The sequence below is a fragment of the Elgaria multicarinata genome, chromosome 1, assembly GCF_023053635.1.
Source record: "Elgaria multicarinata webbii isolate HBS135686 ecotype San Diego chromosome 1, rElgMul1.1.pri, whole genome shotgun sequence".
NCBI lineage: Eukaryota > Metazoa > Chordata > Lepidosauria > Squamata > Anguidae > Elgaria > Elgaria multicarinata.
In genome coordinates this window covers 75,934,649-75,954,769 of record NC_086171.1, presented here as the reverse complement: position 1 = coordinate 75,954,769, position 20,121 = coordinate 75,934,649, and the positions used below count along the sequence as shown (strand labels likewise).

General features: G+C 42.5%; 1 protein-coding gene across 1 annotated transcript in view; it reads left to right on the top strand.

The window, feature by feature from the left end:
- Positions 1-1,014: 1,014 nt before the first annotated feature.
- The window catches only part of ABCA13 (ATP binding cassette subfamily A member 13), a 331,836-nt gene continuing 312,729 nt past the window's right edge, over positions 1,015-20,121 (top strand). Inside the window, exons 1-7 of the mRNA XM_063124168.1 lie at positions 1,015-1,083; positions 4,942-5,035; positions 6,531-6,654; positions 11,062-11,213; positions 13,208-13,236; positions 14,757-14,920; positions 18,379-18,494. Of these exons, the coding sequence (XP_062980238.1) occupies positions 1,015-1,083; positions 4,942-5,035; positions 6,531-6,654; positions 11,062-11,213; positions 13,208-13,236; positions 14,757-14,920; positions 18,379-18,494 (748 nt within the window). The remainder of the gene's footprint in view (positions 1,084-4,941; positions 5,036-6,530; positions 6,655-11,061; positions 11,214-13,207; positions 13,237-14,756; positions 14,921-18,378; positions 18,495-20,121) is intronic.

The following is a 20,121-nucleotide window of genomic DNA, read 5'->3' as shown; positions in this document are numbered from 1 at the left end:
CATCTTTGCCATGCCAGGTGACACTAAGCTGTGCAGGGTTTTATGCAGGGTTTTATGCAGGGTTTCTAAACTGGTTGGGCCCTATCCTGTGCAAAATTGATCATTACATTGCATTTACATCTTGTCTTTTTGCCTCTTGCAAGGCACCCAAGGTAGCTTACATGGTCCTCCTCCCCATTTTATCCTCACAACAACCCTGTAAGGTAGGTTAGACTGAGAGAGTCAATGACTGGCCCAAAGTCATCCAGTGAGCTTCATGGCCAGAGTGGGGACTAGAACCTGGATCTCCTGAATGTCAGTCCAGCATTCTAACCACCACACCGGCTCTGGGTTTCAAAATGACAGAACACCCCAAAGTCATCAGCACTGGCAGAGAAACTATCATTCCTGCATACACTACCTGACAACACTCTTTACAAAATGAACCACCCATCCTAAACCACGCTCCCTGATGATGGAGCCTGGACATTAAAGTCAAGTTGTTGTAGTCGGTGTGAAACAGCTCTGAGCAAAGCCCACATTTCTCATATGTAACAAATGAATAAATCAGTTAACCGTATTAATTTGACTGGGAAAGCTTTCATCCCTCTAGGAGACACAGGCTGCTTTTAAGACATGCTAAGAAACGGAACAGGCTGAACTTTTGTGAGCCACCCATTGAGGAGGAGAGTGAGGGTGAATGCTTACATGGGTTGGGTCTCGAAAAGTAAGCTAGTACACAGAATACACACCGTTGGATGAAATACCCGGGAGGCATTTCCACAAACCCATCCCCTTACTGTTCATCACGGTTGAACCGCAAGGGGAAAGATGAGATTCTTCTGTGACAGCAGAAACAAGGAGCAGAAAGAGACGTCTCTTCTCTGTTGAATACACACGTCCAGCATTTGTACTTTAGCCTCGTGCTGGACCAAGACAACATCAGTCTGGCTTTCCTGGGGTGGTTCTTGGTAAGGTTAAAAAGTCTCTGAGGATCCACTCCTGCACGCATAAGGGTGGAAAAGAGGAAGCACGATGAGGCATTTGATTCACCAGTTCAAAGCTCTCTTCTGGAAGAACTGGCTCTGTCGTGTGAGGCAACCGGTGAGTTCCTTGTGAATTTATTAACAGAGGCGTTATTTCATACATCTGCCGTGAAACGACAAAGATAATTTTGATGCCATTTCACTCACATTGAGATGGGTTGTTTTGATTCACCGGTTTTCCAGCAAAGAACGTCTTGCAATTTAAAAACAAGAAACAGGGATGCTTTGTTTGAAAGGAGACCCAAGGTTTAAAAGGTGTCCCATTCTATAATTTTTAAAGGCAGGGGATTAACAGTACAATCTTGTACATGGCCATCAGAAGTAAGCCCCATTGGGTCAATGGGACTTACTCTCAAGTAAAAGAAAGTTGTGGGGAGATAATTTAACCTAAAAAAATTCTCTTTATATTACTGGGTGAATTTCACTATTTCTTTGGTCAAATCACTGTTCCTTGCCAGCTCTAAGATTTTATTGTTGTGTTTTCTGTGTCTGGATGGACTAGGAGTTGGGTCTGCACTCAAATTTTGCACTAGATTTTCAACTCTTAAAAGGAGTACACTTGATCAGGATTCCAGCCAGCCAGGTCATCCTCCAAGCTACTATAACCCAAACTGGTGCCCTGCAAATGTTTTGGTTTACAACCCCCAGAATTCCTGACCATTGATGACCACGCTGGCTGGGGCTGATGGAAGTTGAAGTACAAAACACCAGGTTGGGGAACGCTGCTACAAGCTGTTAGGGTTCAAAACAACCAACTTTCTTTTCATTTTTCTTTTCCAACTGACACTCAGCATTTCATGCCTGGTGTCTACTGACCCACACAGTCTCTTCACTGAGCAATTTGGGAGGTGTGTGTGTCCCCTTTTGGGCTTCAAAAATGTTCATTTTTTTTCAAACCTTGGGGTCCCTCAAAGCATTCAGATACATGCGTTTTTCTTCTCAGTGGCCTCATTTTTGCTCCACGTCTGTTGCCACGGGGGCACTGGGTTGGCTATTAGAGGGAGTGATTCTTAGCATTATATACTGTAGCACATTTCTAGAGCGCAACCTGCTTCATATGTGTACTCTAATTCATGCAAGAGTGTTGTATGGTAGGCTCATATTATCCCATACTTCAAATATGGAGAGGGCACTGAGGCTGATATTAATTTGGCTGAGGCCATGTAGAGAGTTTGTGGCTGCGATGGGATTTGAACCGGGATCTTCCTGGTACATATTTTTAACTACTGCTCCATTCACAGACTGGCTACATTGTTGTCTCAAAATACTTTAATGTCAAATATTTTGTAGCAAATATTTTGAGGCCAAAATATTTGCTACAAAGTCTACAACAGGTACTATGAAAATTAAAGTGGGATTCTATCCAAATGTTTTGAAGAAACGTATGGAAAATTTCTATGGGCTCTTGGCAAGTACTCATGGCAGAAAGTGGCAATCCCGATCCAGTTTACTGTGTTAATCCATTTTGTGATCACTGCACTAGTTACAAATGTGAGCAGAACCAAGACAAGTCTTTAACATGAGATAGGATACAAGTAGTGCTACCTTCCTCCAAATCTTTGCTTTTTTCTCTCCTTCCAAATTCAAATATGTGTCATTAAATTAAGACATGCCAAAAGTATATCTCCCCTTGGAATTTACTTATAAAGATTCTTCATAGGTTATATTAAATATGCGTAGAAGAGGGAGAAAGATCATGTCAACTGGCCTTGGTCCCACTCCTCTGGGTGTACAATGTAGCTTGCAAATGTGCTTTCATGCATAAAGTGTATATGCATAGGCTTTGTATATGCAACCAGGCAATCTGCCTTTTCAAGGGTCCTTGAGCTTGCCTACAGAGCCCTGTGTGCATTCTGAAAGAAAGCCAATTAATTTTTAAGAGTGTGAAGCTCTTACATTTCTTTGGCACTATGTCTCTAGAGTGACCATGTGAAAAGCAAGACAGAGCTCATGTATCTTTGACAGTTGTATGGAAAAGGGAATTTTGGCAGGTGTCATTTGAATGCATGCAGCACCTGGTGAAATTCCCTCTTCATCACAGTTAAAGCTGCAGGAGCCCTGCCCTCTTTTGTATCTGGTCACTCTAGCTATACTCCAGCTGCTTTAACTGTTGTGATGAAGAGGGCATTTCACCAGGTGCTGCATGCATACAAATGACACCTGCTGAAATTCCCTTTGGAACACAACTGTTAAAGATCCAGAAGCCCTGTCCACCTTTTCATATAGTCACCCTATGTGTCACTCTAAGTAACACCAAGTAACGACTTTGCTCCTATCTTAGTTAATCATTTTTCCTACCCTAAAGTGAATGAAGAATATGTGCTGTTTGTATGGAGTTTCCCCACATGATTGGGCAGACCTGTGTGAAAAGCAGCTTACAGATATTATGGCTGCCCTGGGCGCAGCCATTTCCTGTAGCTTCCCATTGGTGTGTGTGCATGTGGAGGAAACTGGGAATTGGCCCTAAAGGCTTATAGGGTGTGACATTTCTGGGGAACTGCTTTCTTCTGTGGATTTGTGGATGTTTGTGAATAGAAAAGTGAACACAGATGTACTATACTTCCATTCAAAGAAAAAAAATACAATGGATCTGATGTAATAGCAACTGAAAAGCAAGAGTGATCCTCAGTACCAATGGTGGGGGTTATATCATTTTCAATAATAGAGTATCAGGAATTTCCTGGGGAATTTTTTTCCTCAGATTTACTGAGAGGCCATCTCTTCCACAGGCTGGCCTTTATAGTTAGGCTAATATCTTAATTCTCCTCCACTCTGCCCTGTAAATACAATATGCATTTGTTCAAAAAGCACAATCCTTTGTGGTTGCAACTGGTAATTGATTGCAGACTGTAAAGCGTTTTTTTTCTTCAGTGAAATAGACTATATCCGGGTTGGGCAACACACAGCCCATGGGCTTCTTGCAGCTCCTGTGGCCTACTGCCCCCAGTACAGAATGCCCAAAAGGTCACATTTCACTTGTTTGCAAACTATATTTGACTACTGTAGAGCTCTGTTGGTGCTATAGAATCTTGTTGCTGCTATAGAGCCCTGCATCCAGTTCTGGGCATCACACTTCAAGAAGGATGCAGACAAGCTGGAGCATGTTCAGAGGAGGGCAATGAGGATGATCAGGGGTCTGGAAACAAAGTGCTATGAGGAGAAACTGAAAGAACTGGGAATGTTTTGCCTGGAGAAGAAAAGACTGAGGGGAAACATAATAGCACTCTTCATGTACTTGAAAGGTTGTCACATAGAGGAGGGCCAGGATCTCTTCTCGATCCTCCCAGAGTGCACGATACGGAATAATGGGCTCAAGTTACAGAAAGCCAGATTCCGGCTGGACATTAGGAAAAACTTCCTGCTGTTAGAGCAGTACGACAATGGAAGCAATTACACTAGTAGAGGCATTCAAGAGGCAGCTGGTCAGCCATCTGTCAGGTATACTTTAAGGCGGATTCCTTTATTGAGTAGGGGGTTGGACTCAATGGCCTTATAGGTCCCTTCTATGATTCTATGAAAGTGTTCAAAGTAGCTTGCAAGCTAATCAAATTTGACATTTTTTTGACGTTCTGTAGTGCTGTGGACACCATTTCCTCCCTAAAAAATAAATATTTTACATGTTCATTTTCAGGTTGCCCGGCAGACTGTGGTACTTTGCAGGCAAAAATGTCTCCAGACTTCCTTAAGTTCCCTATCCCTGTACTATATGATGAAGACAATATCATTCCAAAGCATCTATGCACACAAAATATAATGAATGGCTTACTACTGTCTTTCTGTACTGTTCATTATTTCCCCCCTATTATACTTTGCATCCTGTTATGTCCATTGTTATCCTCCACAATTACAGGCCATGGTCTTAATTCCTGTTTTCTATGGTTCTCCTGGTATTCTTAGCCTTGGGCTTCTTTTCCAGATCTTGTCTTTCTCTGAAGTCCTCTGGCCATGTATGCTCTTCCTAATTCTGGCTGTAATTCGTTTCCAGGAGCCACCAACCCAGAAAGAGAACTGTAAGTTATGCCTAAAATCATCTTTACACATCTGGAGAAAGGCCCATGCTGGAAATAACAATAAATGAAGGAAGTCAATGGCTTCACAGAAGTCTATAGTACTAGAAGGACTTCTGTAGGCAGCTGGACAGTCATAAAAGGTTCTTGAAGGAGAGTTGACCATATGGCTGAGTCATGTGACACTTCAGTAGGACAGTCACCCACACGATTACAGCACAGTAGTCACGATAAAGCAAAACAAGTTAGAATGAATTGGATTACTGATAGGAAACTTCTGTTGGGAAACTCAGGGTAGTCCATAAATACTAGATCCGGGTTCTGTAGGCAACCTTGTTTATTCACACTTTCCATGTCCTGGTTCACACCTTTATTTGATTTAATCCATCCCAGTTAACATAGTAATTAGAGGTCATATGAGGAGTTGGTTTTGTATAGTTCTTCACAAAACATATAATCTAATCCTCTTTGTGTGTGTGGCTGTATACAACTCTCTCTCTCTCTCTCTCTCTCTCTCCCTCCCTCCCTCTGTGTGTATAGTCCAGGAGTGAGATAAAGATAGTAAAATCAGCATAATAATGATGCATTGGTATGTGGGTAGTTAGATTGAGGGTGTATATGTTGGGGAGAGGGTATGTATTTATCCCCTAGGTGTTCCCTGTTGGTAGAGGCTAGCCCACCTAGTGACAAGGTGGTGGATAGGTTTCACTTCCATTCCCATATTATCTACAAATTCAACATAGGAAACTGCCTTATACTGAGAAAGATCATTGGTCCGTCTAGCTCAGTATTGCCTACACTGATTGGCAGCAGCTCTCCATGGTTTGAGATGGGGGCCTTTCCAGCCCTACCTGGAGATGCTGGGAATTGAGCATAGGACTTTCTGAATGCAAAGCATATGCTTTACCATTGAGCTACTATGGCCCTTAAAAGTACAGCACTTCCCCACACAGGAACAGAAATTCATCTATATGGGAGAATGTAAAGGATTATACTTGGGAGCATTGCTGAGGTGCAGGATAAACCCACCAGCTGATGTTAGCAACCCCAATGTCTCAGAAGGGAGTCAGCTTTTCACCTTTTCAACTTTCTCCCCTCTTGCTACCCATTTACATTATCTCAAAGAAGCCAGCCTTGCTTCTTCACCTGCACATCCCTACTTTGGGTGCCATTTCAGGATGCATTGTTAGAATGTGGAGGAGCCCTAAGAAACGTTCAATACATGTACAAAACGTAGGGCACAACGGGGACAGAGAATGAACTGGGCAGCAGCAGCAATTTTCATGAAGAGGGAAAGACATCGTTCAAGTTTCCATGTTCATGGAGGTTACAGCTGTTTATTACATGAGTTCCTGCCTCACATAATAGACTGCTCATGGGAGACCATTTTATGGCATCTCTTTTATACGTGCTAGTAAATCCAAGTGTAAGGTATGGTTTGGTTCCAAAATATTGCAGAATGTTTACTACTACAGGAATTTGCTTTTTTACTTTACAGGTTACTTAGAAGCCCGGGATTTACCAAGCCGAGGCCTGTATCCTTTCGCTCAGAGCCTTTTTTGCAATACGGGCTCAAGGTGCCGAAACAGCAGCTCCACCACTCAGAGAAACAGTAGTTTCCGGTACGAGAGATCCTTTTCTAGATTGTACACTGCCATGCTTCCTTGCTATTTACCTTGCTTTTACAAAGTCTAGATATGCCTCAGGATGGAGTCTCTGGGCCTAAAAGTGACTGAAAATGAAATGGACTTACAGGCTGGGTTCACACAACACGCTAACCCACCATGGGTCCTTGTGTTTTCTGAACACAGTACATTTTCTGCGAGGTAGGTTAATGTGATGTCTGAACTCAGTGCATTTTCTGTAGGGTGGCTTGTTAACCATGCAGTGTGGTTTATTTTTCTTGAATAAGCCGCCTTGGAACCCATGGCTTGTTGTTAGGTTGTTCAGGGTGGTTAACAAGTCATACTGCATGGTTAACAAGCAATCCTGTGGAAAACATGCTGTATTCAGACAACACATTAACCCACGGTTCAACAACAACCCATTCTGGGTGGGTTAGTATATTGTCTGAACACAGTCAAGGAACCCAAGGAATCCGCCTTGGGTTACTTGGAGGAAAAAAGGTGGGATATAAATGTAATAATAATAATAATAATAATAATAATAATAATAATAATAATAATAATAATAATAATTCTTAAATCTGCCAACCATTGCTGTTCTTATTTTCACAGTATAGGGGCCTGACAAAAGGATTATTCCCTTATGTGAAAAGCTGACCTTGTAAAATGAGCTTGACTTTGTGACTAATATTGCATACTGAAGATAAGGATGTTAGGAAATCCACGATAGATTAAAATGAGTTTGAATTTCTATAAATCTGACCCATTACTTCCACAGCGGACTGGCTTTTTCTGAGTCACACAGGTTTTGTGGACTTGCAGACATCTTCTTCTTCTAAAAAAAACTTTCTAGGAATTGTATATACATTTTATATATACAAAAATACATTTTTAAAAAAACCCAGCCAAAAATGCAGATTTCCTGCCATAGGCTAAAGCATGAAAATGTGGATTTGGAGATGATTTTCACATTTTCAGAAATGCACATTTGTGCAAGTTCAGAAAATTGAGAAAAACCCAAATCCATCAATGAATGGATGACAGAACCAAAGATGTCTGACAATCCATGAAACACAGAAGGAACAAATTTAATAAAGTCTGTACGTCCTGAACTCAAGATCACACTTCCTTTCCATGGAACGATTAAACTATCCTCTTGGTCCATTTCAGCAGTCACTGATGTGGATCTAAATTTCTTCTAAAGTACTATTACAAGGTTATAGAATTTGAGCAAGCTGGTTCTCAATAGCCTTCAGCTGCTCTTTTGTTCATATAATTATGCTAATTAAAGCATGGCATAAAGGAGGAGAAACTTTCCCTCAGTCTTTTGAAGCATGTTTGATGGGTGTGTTCCCATAATTTAATGTTATTCTATATCAGGTCATTTCCATTGGGGTTCTTTCACAAACACAAATGTAGACCAGTAATCTAGTCCTTAATGAGGGGGCATAAAATCTGACTTTGATTACCTCAATTCCCCAGCTGTATAAGAGGGTAACTAATATGTATTATGTGATCTCGTGAAAACCTTTCATGTTGAAACCTTTCATAATCTTGTGGCCTACACCAGCTCAAGGCCAGTCCAGGCTTGTGGTCAGCTGTACCTAAATCTAGATCTCCCATCTTAAGGTCTCTGAGGTATATAATTCAAGGAAGCAGAAAGTACTGCTCTGCTAGCACAAGTCTAGGATGGCCGCGGGCAGTATCCAGTGTATTCGTATGTAAACTAGGCCCATTCACTTCAATGGGTTTACTTTGTGAAGGACTACATTGGATTCAACTTCATATGTACCTCATATGTCCTACTTTATGGAGGATTGTTCTCTGTTTGAAGGGCTGTGAGAGCACAGTCCTCTATCTGAAGGCATCCTCTATTTGAATGGCTGACCAATCCAAGTCCGCTTGAAAGATAAAGAACCACAAAAAAGGAGAGCCATAAAAGGGCCTTGAAGCTGACCATCAACAGTGCCTGGGGACCAGATCAAGTAGGCACAGCCACAGTCTTTCCCACTATGGTGAAATGTACTGCATTTCTTTTTAAATGGTAATAATTATTTCTAAATTGGTATCAATGTCTACAAATTAGCATATGACTTTTTTGGGGGGGGGGAATCTGTAGGTTTTTGTTTGTTTGTTTTTGCAATGCATTTCCTCCTATTTGGCAATATGTAAATAGCCACCCTGCAGCTAACAAAAACAGCAGGCCCCAACCCTGTGTGTTTACACCATACTGAGGCTTGGCCAATAGAGAGTTTCTACTTGCCAGTTGCCTTCTGTGGCCAAAGGGGGCTCTGTTGTCTGAATACATAGAGGCCCAGGTAGCTGCTGCAATCTAGGTGTCTGGTTCAAGATTTGGGGGCCCGGCTGTCTCAGTGCGGCAGGTTTTTCTTGAATATTACAGTAATCTGACTTGTAAAAACCAGACAAAAACCTGTGGCATACTGTTGGAGAGTGAAATTGATAGTTATTAAAATGAGTTCTTACCAGAAGGCATTGCTTGGTTTGTGCTCCCAATCTTCCTCCTAGGCCCCAGGGATAATACAAAGCAGGATACCCTGTTGCTCAGAGAGTTCTCCTTCTGTTCAGGTCAGGGCCAGTTCATGGCATTTTGCTGCCTGACTTGGCACCCGCACCAATCCAAGTCAAATGGCCTAGCTCCCAAAGCAAGTCAAGTTACTTTGGCACATGGCAGAAAATCCCACAAGTATCTCTCCTCCTGCCTTGTAGCAGTAATAAAATCACTCTCCATCACCCTGGCAATAAAAACACAACATTAATAAATTAATTGGTAACTCAGCAAAGACACACACACATTTTACAAAGCCTTGTAGATCATTAATCCTACCAAAGAGGTCTTCTTCTGACCATTCAGTGGAAAACAACTTCTTTCCCAATCCACATATCCCTGTTAGATTGAATGCTGTTTTGTTTTGTTTTTCTAAATTGTTCTTACCCTTGATAAATGTTTTGGTTGTCGAAATACCATTCTCATTCTCACATTTAAGGATGTGAGCTTAGAGTGAGCCTTGTATATGCTTTCAAGGTGTTAGCTGTAGGTGGTGTTAACTCTGTGCAGGTGGTAGTAGGCTGACCATATGAAAAGGAGGACAGGGCTCCTGTATCTTTAACAGTTGTATTGAAAAGGGAATTTCTGCAGATGTCATTTGTATATATGGGGAACCTGGTGAAATTTCCTCTTCATCACACCAGTTAAAGCTGCAGGTGCCCTGCCCTCTTTTAAATCTGGTCACTCTAGTATAGCTCTGGCAGCTTTAACTGTTGTGAGGAAGAGGGAATTTCACCAGGTTCTCCATATACAAATGACACCTGCTGAAATTCCCTTTTCTATGCAACTGTTAAAGATACAGGAGCCCTGTCCTCCTTTTCATATGGTCACCCTAGGTGGTAGCATTGTGCTAACTTTGTAATTGGATACTGGAAACTTCTTGAGGGGCTATTTTAAAATTTCACTTTAGTGGGTGAAGAAGCCCAGGAAAGTTTGGTATGGAGAATAGTGATTTGACAACTGAAACTTTTACCAAGTACCAAGGGAAAGAACAATAAGAACACCTCTTAACCTAGCATGGATATGTTGACTGGGAAAGCGTTTGTTTTCCATTATGCATTTAAATGGTTGGAGGAAAATTCCTTTGGTGGGGTTAATAAATTAAATAACTAACCTTTTGCTGCCTATTTGTGACATCCAAAACCAGCTGCTTGAGGTGGCTGCTTCACTCTGCTTCATGGTAGGGCCGGCCCTAGTTCAAGCAAACATAAGTAGGTCTCCTGTTCAGGCCCTGCCCCTCCAGGTGTCAAGGTTGGAAGTGAGGGGCAGCGCTGTAGCACACTTGGGGACAGAGGGGACAGGAACAGCATGCAGGATCCTACTCACACACTGATGTCCTATCAAGAAAAAAAAGAGGTGCTCCGACAGCCAGACTGACTTCAGTGGAGCTCTGCTTCCATGGGATCTAAGTCACAACTCACTCTACAAGTTCTAAGTTTTTTACCTGGCCCAGTTTTAGTAATACCCCCCTCCAACAAGTTTTAGGTGAGATTAACCCCTAAATTTATGCAACTTGTTGAATTAATGTATTTTTGTATGGTTAAAAATGTGCCTAACATAAAAACCAGGGTTGGAGCAGGAGCTTGGTGGATGTCGTGAGAGGTGTCCATGGGTACATTGGTGTCCATGGAACCACATTGGAGACTCAAGTAAGATATCAATGAGCTTAGATGTTTCTCTTTCTCCATAGGATCAGTTTACAATGCCCTGCACATTTACTTGTAAGTAAGTCCCATTGAACTTAGTGGGAATTACTTCTGAGTATGCAGGTATTAGGAAGAGGCCCTTAGGCTGAATCCTATGCACGTTTAATTACGATTCTCCTCTTTTATTAACAGGACTTCTAGTTTCCAGCGTGGTCAGAACAGCATAATGGGGATGGACATGACCTTTCTGAAAGAGATTCAGGAACTTGTGCAGGGAATTTTAGAGACCACTGAGAAAGCAACTGTTTTACAAAGGCTTTGGGAAGAAGAAGCTACGCTCTTGGGTAAGATAACTCTCTCCCAGATGTCTACAGGTCTTTTTCGAAAAGGTACTAAATGGAGCAGGACGGAATCCTAATTTTGAAGGGAAAGCTATGGTTTCAGTGGAATCGTTTGTTATCTGGACTCTGGAGTAAGCAAATCAGGCTGAAGAAGAGGCTGGTCAGAGATCCTGCTACTCATTTTAATGGCTCCGTCGCAGCAAAGTCATAGATATTGCTCCTTTTCTGGCTCCTTTGCCCAACTGTTGTAGAGCATAGGGAGATTGTTCCAGGCATTGGAGATGTGTTAGGCAGTAGGGTTGTACATTGCGGGGAAATTCAGCTCTTTTGGGGCCTGATGGGTCCCCATGATGCTCCTGACTCAGCTTGCATTTTCAGAGCTGAGCCATGGGCTAGTTCCTAAAACCTGGAAACTTTACCAGTTTTTTTTAAAAAAATTGCGCTAATTGTGATTTGTGCAAAATCACAGCAATAAACAGCACAATTTGCATAAGATTACAGGCATAACTGATTTAATTTGCACAAATTAGATCATTTACATCTGCAATTGATTAATGGTTTAATTTGTTTCTAGCTCGGCATATTTATTGTTTTATACTGTTTGTATGATTTTATCTGTATGCCGCCCTGAGATCCCAGTGATATGGGGGGGATTCAAATGTTTTAATAAATAAATAATAAATTTTGTGCAAATTGTTCTATTGACAGCCAAATTTTGCACAATTGTGATTTGCGTAAATACCCCCCCCAAATCCACGAGCTGGCCCAATTTGTCATGCATGAAGTTGGGCCAGCTCATGGATGAATGAGCTGGACTCCTGGGGTGTGTGTATGTGATGGTGGTGAGCCAGCAAAATCTCACCAAGCTCCATCCCCAATGAATTCCTCTGATATACCTGTTAAGACAGCTGCTGATGAAAAAAGTTGGGTGACTGTATTCTCTGAGATAGAACAGTTCTAATGCCTTTTACTTCTAACTAAAATACAATGGCTGACCTTCTCTGATGGAGGTAGCTGCATTTCTGGAAGCACACTTTGCCAACGCACCCATGTCTACATTGGATTCTTTTCATTCTGGAGGCTCACCAAAGCCTAAGCTTCTGTGTCTTTCTGGAGCAGCATAAGACGTTTTAATTCAAACTGGCTTCTGTTACCCAGAACCAAGGTTGAAAACATAATGGCTAGTATGTTCACACATAATGGTAAGCCATAGTTTACAGCTTCATGCATGACCAGAAAGGATTCCTTGCAAAGTGCTGTGGTTGTACACTCCCCCATCCCCTCATTGCTGGAGAATAAATATACTAGAATTCTGTTAGCAGATTCCCAGTTTTTTCTTACGTACGAACCACGAGTTGTTGCTTACAATACACTCTAGTTTGTTAAGTAACCCAGCAAAACAAGCCAGGCTTTGAAGTTGGCTTGTTTAGCAACTGACTGGAGCTTATTTTAAACCACAATTCCTGGTTCATACATAACAACAAGCCAGAAATCTGATGAAGGGGAACTGAATCTTGGCTTATTCTTTCTCCTGGCCATGTGGGAGGATGAAAGGATGGCAGGGGTGGGGTGGGGAGGGAAGCATGCAAGCCTGAGGTCCTGTTCAGGCTTTCTGCTGATCTGTATGGTGCTAAACAGGAACTCTCCCACTGTTACCTGCCCTGAGATCTTGGGACAGGACAGGCTATAAGTCCAAATAAGTAAATAACTACCAACCAATATCCCTCCTCCCCTATTTGCTTTTTCATTATTCATAGACCAATGCATGTTTCAGTAAGAGGGTGGGGTTGGAGACAGAATTGGCGGTATGGTCATATAGGAAGTGTGAGGTCTGGATATAGGTTGGGGAACATGACATTTTGGGGATCTTTGTACAGATATCATAAAATGGCCCAACGAAGGAAGAGGGGGTGTCAATGGCTAAATATCTAAAACAACGGTTTGTGAATTGCAACCACATCTCTGCAAAGAGTAAAATAATTTCTTTCTTTTTGCAGGTCCTGCAGATGGCTCCACATTCTTAGGTGTAAGTGATGTTATGCTTAAATTACTGCTTAAATTACAGCTTTGTGTTTGGTCTGTTTGTACAGTTCCGTATATTACAGGACAATGGGATTACGGAAAGAAATGATTTTTTTCTTATTTCCCCTCTTTATCTCCCAGTCTGATGCCGAATCAGAAGGCTTTAGGGGTGGGGGTGGGGTGGGTCTTCTCCCCCACAGCTCTAGCAAAATGGACTCCAGGGGTGCAACACAGTAGGCAGAGGAGGGGGGAGAGAAATAAGGTTGCGGGGGGGGGGGGGAGAAATAGGCATGAGAAGTGGAAGCTCTTTTCTCTCTGAACCAATTAGCCCATGAAAGGGAAAGGGAGGAATCCCTGAGTGGCAACCCCAGGTTTTTTGTAGAACAAAATCACCTCCCACTGGATGATTCATATTACAATTCCCATGGAAATGCATGATGACGGCACTGAGATTGACAGAGGATTACTCTATTTGTAATCCCTTTATTATTTATTCGCCAGTGAAATGCGCCTTAAATGGTGGGAGTGTTCAGGGGAGGTCAAACTCTGGCCTGCAGAGGTTAGCCATTTGGCCCACGAGACCTTCTGGTTTTCTCTGGTTCCCCCTCCTGTTGTGATTCCCCCTTCCACCAGTGGAGACTGGTGGCTCTGACTTCAATGGGGCTGTGAATCCATTCTGGGTTTCAGTCAAAACCAGCTCAAACTCTAAAGGAGCTAACCAACATGCTGAACCTATTTGTGAGACAGGGTTCAGCACCTTGGAAAGATCCTTTAGAGTTCTGGCTAAAACCCAGAGAGGATTCACAACCCCACCGAAATTGGAGCCACCAGCCTCTCCTGCCTCCTACTATTTCGGCAGAGGAACAAATGATGCTAGGGGCCATGTCCCTTTTGATGTTGGGGGCATGGCTGTGTCCCCTGACATCATTCAGCCCATGGAGAGCTGGGGGGAGGGCCATCTGGCTTGCCACACAATCCTGGTTGCCCTCCCCTGGTGTACCGAATTGTGCACATAAAGATAGTTGAGCAGTGGGTGAGTGCCATCCCTGTCTTCCCTTTCCAGCTGGCTTTGTGCCCAGGGCCGGGCAAAGCTGGTAATAGGCCTGGGCCAGTTAGAAAATGTAGGCCCCATTTCAAACTGCTCATTAAGTATTTTTTAATCAGTTCTAAATACATGTGAGCTAGAACGATTTATAAAAAAAGGTAACGGCAAGCACTTTTATTCAAGATGTATATAAGACATCACTTCTTCACATTCAGAAATGCTTTCCGTGCTTTTCTTTGGGCAAATTCATTATCAACAACAGAAAAAATCAAGCAACTTTGCCCAGGGGGACTCGGAGTAGGCCCCCCTCAAAATCATAGGCCCATGCCAACTGCCCCCACTGCCCCCCCTCTGCCCAGCCCTGTTTGTACCATCTTTCTTTCTTGTGGCTCCTACTTCCTTCCTCTCTCCCTGCTTGGCTGATGGCTTCACGCACTCTTAGGCCAGCTCCCATTAACGCCACTGTTTTCTTAATCAAGATGAATTTGAACGAAACCGAGGAGATGATTTCTAAAGTTGAAAGTCTCCATCATCAGCCTTACTTCTGGGATCTGCTCTACTCTCTGCCATGGCTTCAGACAGGTAGCTTTCCCCAAGAACATGGGGTCGAGTATCTATCAAAGCTCTTGCGGACAATTCAAAAGTAAGTTCAAAAACCTGGATGAATGTTTTCACAAGTCTTTGATTTTGAATATGTGTGTGTGTGTGTGTGTGTGTGGTTTCTGTTTTCAAGATTGTTGCCCTAATTCAACATCTTATACATCTGCATTGCATAGAATGGCTTTCAGTTTCCGAACTTGGCTATTGATTATACTACTCTGCCGAAAATTTCTTCCACTTTTTTTGGTCAACCATTCCGATTCAAATTTTGTAGAAAAGAAATTGCTTGTGAAAAGAAATTCATAGGAGAATAATTTCTGGGGGGGAGAAATTTTCATGAGTTGACCCGCAGACTGCTGTTTTGCGGCAACAAGGAAGGGGGCCTTCTCAGTGGTGGGGCCACCTTGTGGACTGACCACCCCACTGGTATCCAGGAGATGCCAACTATAGCATGTTTTAGGTGCCAGTTAAAGACTCATTTCCTTACCTCAGCCTTCTGCGACTCTGTTTAATTCTAATGATGTGCTGTAGTGGTTCTAATTGGTTTAAATGTTTTAATTACTATTTTATATAAATGTTTTAGCAATTATTATGTATTGTAATTGTATTTTAATACAGATCAGGATGTATTTTAATGTTTTTAATTTCCTTGTAAACCACTTAGAGATATTTTAAAATATAGGCAAGTGGTATATAAATCTATTTATTATTATTGTTAGCAGCAGCAGCAGCAGGCCTAGCGGGCAGGGCCAGAACCAATGGGTTACCCCTTTTCTCTTTCTTTTCCTGTCCCTTTCTTCTCTCTCTCTCTCCCCCTCCTCCCTCCCTGTTTAGCCTGGAGAAGAGAAGATTGAGGGGAGACATGATAGCACTCTTCAAATACTTAAAAGGTTGTCACAAAGAGGAGGGCCAGGATCTCTTCTCAGTCCTCCCAGAGTGCAGGACACGGAATAACGGGCTCAAGTTAAAGGAAGCCAGATTCCGGCTGGACATCAGGAAAAACTTCCCGACTGTTAGAGCAGTACGACAATGGAATCAGTTACCTAGGGAGGTTGTGGGCTCTCCCACACTAGAGGCCTTCAAGAGGCAGCTGGACAAGCATCTGTCAGGGATGCTTTAGGGTGGATTCCTGCATTGAGCAGGGGGTTGGACTCGATGGCCTTGTAGGCCCCTTCCAACTCTGCTATTCTATGATTCTATGATTTGTTCTTGTCCAGTATGGTGCCAAGGAATGGACAAATTGCTCTCACCAGAGGCCTGAACTAATTTCATGTAGAGGGATTTTGAAATTAGGCTGAGAGCTGCATGAAATTAGGCCTAGGATGGGTTCTAGGTGTCATCGTCCCCTCACCGTACATGGTATCATAGTGAATGGAAGTCTTTGGCTGCAAAATTACTGCTGCTACAACTTCTATTCTGTTTCTCAGGTTCAAACTATCTATGAAATAGCTATTCTATTTCTTAGGTTCAAATTGCATGTTACGTTAATTACGTAGCGTGCAGCTGACCCTGCTTTGCTTTTTATTCTAGAGTAAGTGTGCATGGTCCAGATTTGGATTGCGATCACCATGCACCAGGAGGGGTGGTTTCAACCCTTTTCCCCTCAGCTGCTTGGTACCTGAAATCCACCCCTTCTCTCTCTCTCTCTCTCTCTCTCTCTTTCGCACACACACACAGAGGTAAAAGAAAAGAAAAGAAAGCAGTGTTGAAATATTTAAAAGTTTTCTTTTGGCACATAAAAAAGAAGGATGTTGATTTGCACCAGCTATGTGGTCAGTAAGTGGGAGCACATTTCCCCGGATTTCATTCTGTGAGACTTTTGCAGCTTAGCTGTGCCCAGTTTTATGGTTCACCTGAATTGTTCATACTAAGAGCTCCATCAGACAAGCATTTTATTGCACGCTCGTTACTGGGCACTCATGGCTTTTCTCAGGTCCCTCTCATGATGTCATCTGCCTCCCATGCGCTTCCCACTCCCTCTAACCTTTGTGCCACAAAAAAACACCCCAGTAAGTCCAACTTAAAATAGAGATGAAAGTTGCTGCTATCTCCTGCTGCATGCAGGAGAAGCAGCGGGATCAAAACAGCCCACTGAATGGGCCACACACACGTTGTTTACTTCCTCTTTCAAAAGAGGAAGTAATGAGGGACAAATGCACAGGCGGAGAAGCGACGGTAAGGAAACATGATTTTCCCCTGTGTGATGACGCTCAAAATTTCTCCAGTGTTGGAAGTGGTGCATGTGAAGTTTGTTCCTGCCTCAGCTTCTGGTTTCTTCCTTTCATTCTCAGCGTTATTATTTTTGCCTCTAGTCAAACTGTGCACACGAGCAATTGTGTGTATTAAACCTCTGTGCAATTTCAGAATTCTTGTTTATGTAGTCATGTGCATGATCACATCAACACTGTATTCCATTAATGCTTGTAAAGTGCATATGCATCCATGACCAGAAAGCTAAATGTAAAGCATCTTTACCGTCCTTGAAATCTTGTAGCTTTTTAAATGAGCTGTGCACAAGATCTCAGGGAGCTTACTGCTCTTCTGCGCACAGGCTTTTGAGGCATTAAGCAAAGGAAATGTTGATGTGATTGTGTGCATGATCACATGCACAAAAGAACTGCACACCGCTTTAAGGTGCATGCATGTTTCTTTACTACAACAGCAGGGACAGAAACAGAATGAAACTGAAAAGATCAAAATCTGCTGGTTAAGGGGTCTGGTCAGTTTTACTTAGCAGAATGTCAGCTGTCCCCATCCTGTGTCCCATTCTCCGGATGTGTGATAGGTGAAAGTCTATATGCAACACCCTTGGCTTTGGAGGAGAGTGTAGCCACATTTTGCTGTGCATGCGTGGCGTGCCTCAGCATTCAAACCACGGGTTGCTATGTCCCCAGAAATGTCATCTTGTGATCCCTTCATCATGTCAGTCATCACTTCAAATTATTGTGTAAAGCTGGTCCTTTTTTTTAAAGTCAGCTGAATCCTGGAGTGGCAAACTCTCATGTGCCAAAAGTCAAAGTCTTTTAGCTACCTCCCACTTGGGGAGTACTATAATTAAGGCACAAAGAGGGGTAGAACTAGAGATTACCAACACCACATGGCTGCCACTGAAAACAGTGGCACTGTGAGTCATCTTCCCTATAACTTCAGCACGTAGTCATTAAATGTTTGACACAATGAATAATATTTTACTATAGTGATAGAGCAAGGGTAGGCAACTTGTAGCCCTCCAGATATTTTCTCCTACAACTCCCATCAACCCTTGCCAGCATAGCCAGTGATGAAGGACGATGGGACCTGTAGGCCAAAACATCTGGAGGGATGCAAGTTGACCACTCCCTATTATACAGTGTGATAATTAATGTGGTTTCTGGAAATTTTGTGCATCATGGATGGTACAGGAATGCCTTTGAGCTCTTGTCTTTTATGTTTAATGCATGCCATATCCTTTTCTATTCTTGAAAAAAAACCTCACAGGCTTTTCTCTCTTTTTGATATCAGTTCCTTAATGTTCTTGGAAGAATTAGATGTGATGCCATCAAATCAAATGTTTTACGTGGCCCTGAAAACAGGACTGAATGCGACCACTGCAGCACTGCAGGCCTGGAATGGGGAAGGTACATAGCCATTTTCTATTTTTTTCCTTTCCTTTTTCTTCTCCAACATTTTCAGTTTCCCATTTGATCACAATGTCCCAGCGCTTTGTCCCACTCTAGCTTAACCAAAAACCAGAACCCAAAATGGGGCTATGCAGATTGAACTAGCCTTGGTCTTTAAGGTTACATCATTAGGAGCAGATTTTGCTCCATTCCCAGGTGTGTCTGCCCAAATACCACCCTTACTTCTTCCTATAATAAGTAAATAGTTGCCAGCTACAGGCGGCTGGGCTAAAACAATGACCCTGTTCAGATGACAGGCTAAGCCATGATGGTTAGCACGCTATGGCTTAGCATGTCATGTGAATCACGACTTAGCAGGTTGTGTGAGCCATTCCTAACCATGGTGGATGCATAACCACAGTTTAAACACACTCACTAACCATTTGCTGCAAAAGGGTTAGTGGCCTAACTATGGTTTAGTGTGTCATCTGAACAGTCCCAATATTTTTTTAAAGAAAAAGTCTTTTGCCCTTCTACCACCAGTGATAAGCCTTGCCTGAACTTTTCACAAAATTCTCCCCTCCTGAAATAACTCTCCTGTTTCAAGGCCCTCCTAAATTTCATCCTACCCACCCCACATTTTGAGCCAGAATTTCTCATTTCAGAAGTTTCAGCTTAGCTTTAATTGTAAGCCACCACCATATTGATAATGCTGAATGGCATTATTTTATTTTAATGGTATTTAAAATAAAATAAAAGCCAGTGGTGTAGGATCAAAAACCATGATGAATCTGGAGTTTGGGAGGCTGCACAAAATCCCTTAGAAGGTGGATTAGACTAAGTAATAGTAACCTGCCCAATGTCACCTGGGGCATCTCTACATACCAGGCTTCCCCCACCAGATCTTTCTGCATTCATTACAGGCTCCTTTAGATGGCAACCAATGGTGACCACGTGATTTGTAATTGACAACTTCCCCCTCTGGGCAATATTCCATAAAGTTTAGTGACAGCACCATCTTGTGTTTGTGTTATAGTGCAATACCAACTTTAAACACTGGGGATATCCTGGCAGAATTTTTCAATAATGCATTATCTTTGATCTTTTTAAAAGTGAGATTACCAGGGCAAGGCACAGGAGAAGTCCTGTAGGTTGACAGAATCACATAAAGCACCCACAAACTTACGTGAATGGCTATTCATGAGTGTGCAATAAACCACGCATCTAGAGAAGCTCCTAGTCAAAGTAAAGACACAGGGATTTGATCTCTGCTTTTGCTGGGCTGTGTGCAACATTCTAGACACATCATCTCACGCTTGTTCTCAAACAACTGCTACTTCTTCAAGTCTACAGGAGGTGTTTTGAGCCATGGGTTGAGTTAAGTTAATGTTGCCCTGTATTTATTGTGGAAGGGAATTTGTGGGGTGGCCGATTATATCACAGATATGCAGAGTGGGGGAAGGCAGTCTACTAAACAATTATTTACAATGTAGCTCAAGGGTATTTCAGCCTCAATGCAAAAAGTGGATCTGATGAAATGGGATGTACCAGTGGTAATGTGCAAATGTTTCTGCATTTTGTATTAGTTTGAAATAAAGTTTAATTCAAGGGAGGATTTCTTCCCCCTTTCCCTTTAAAATGTCTA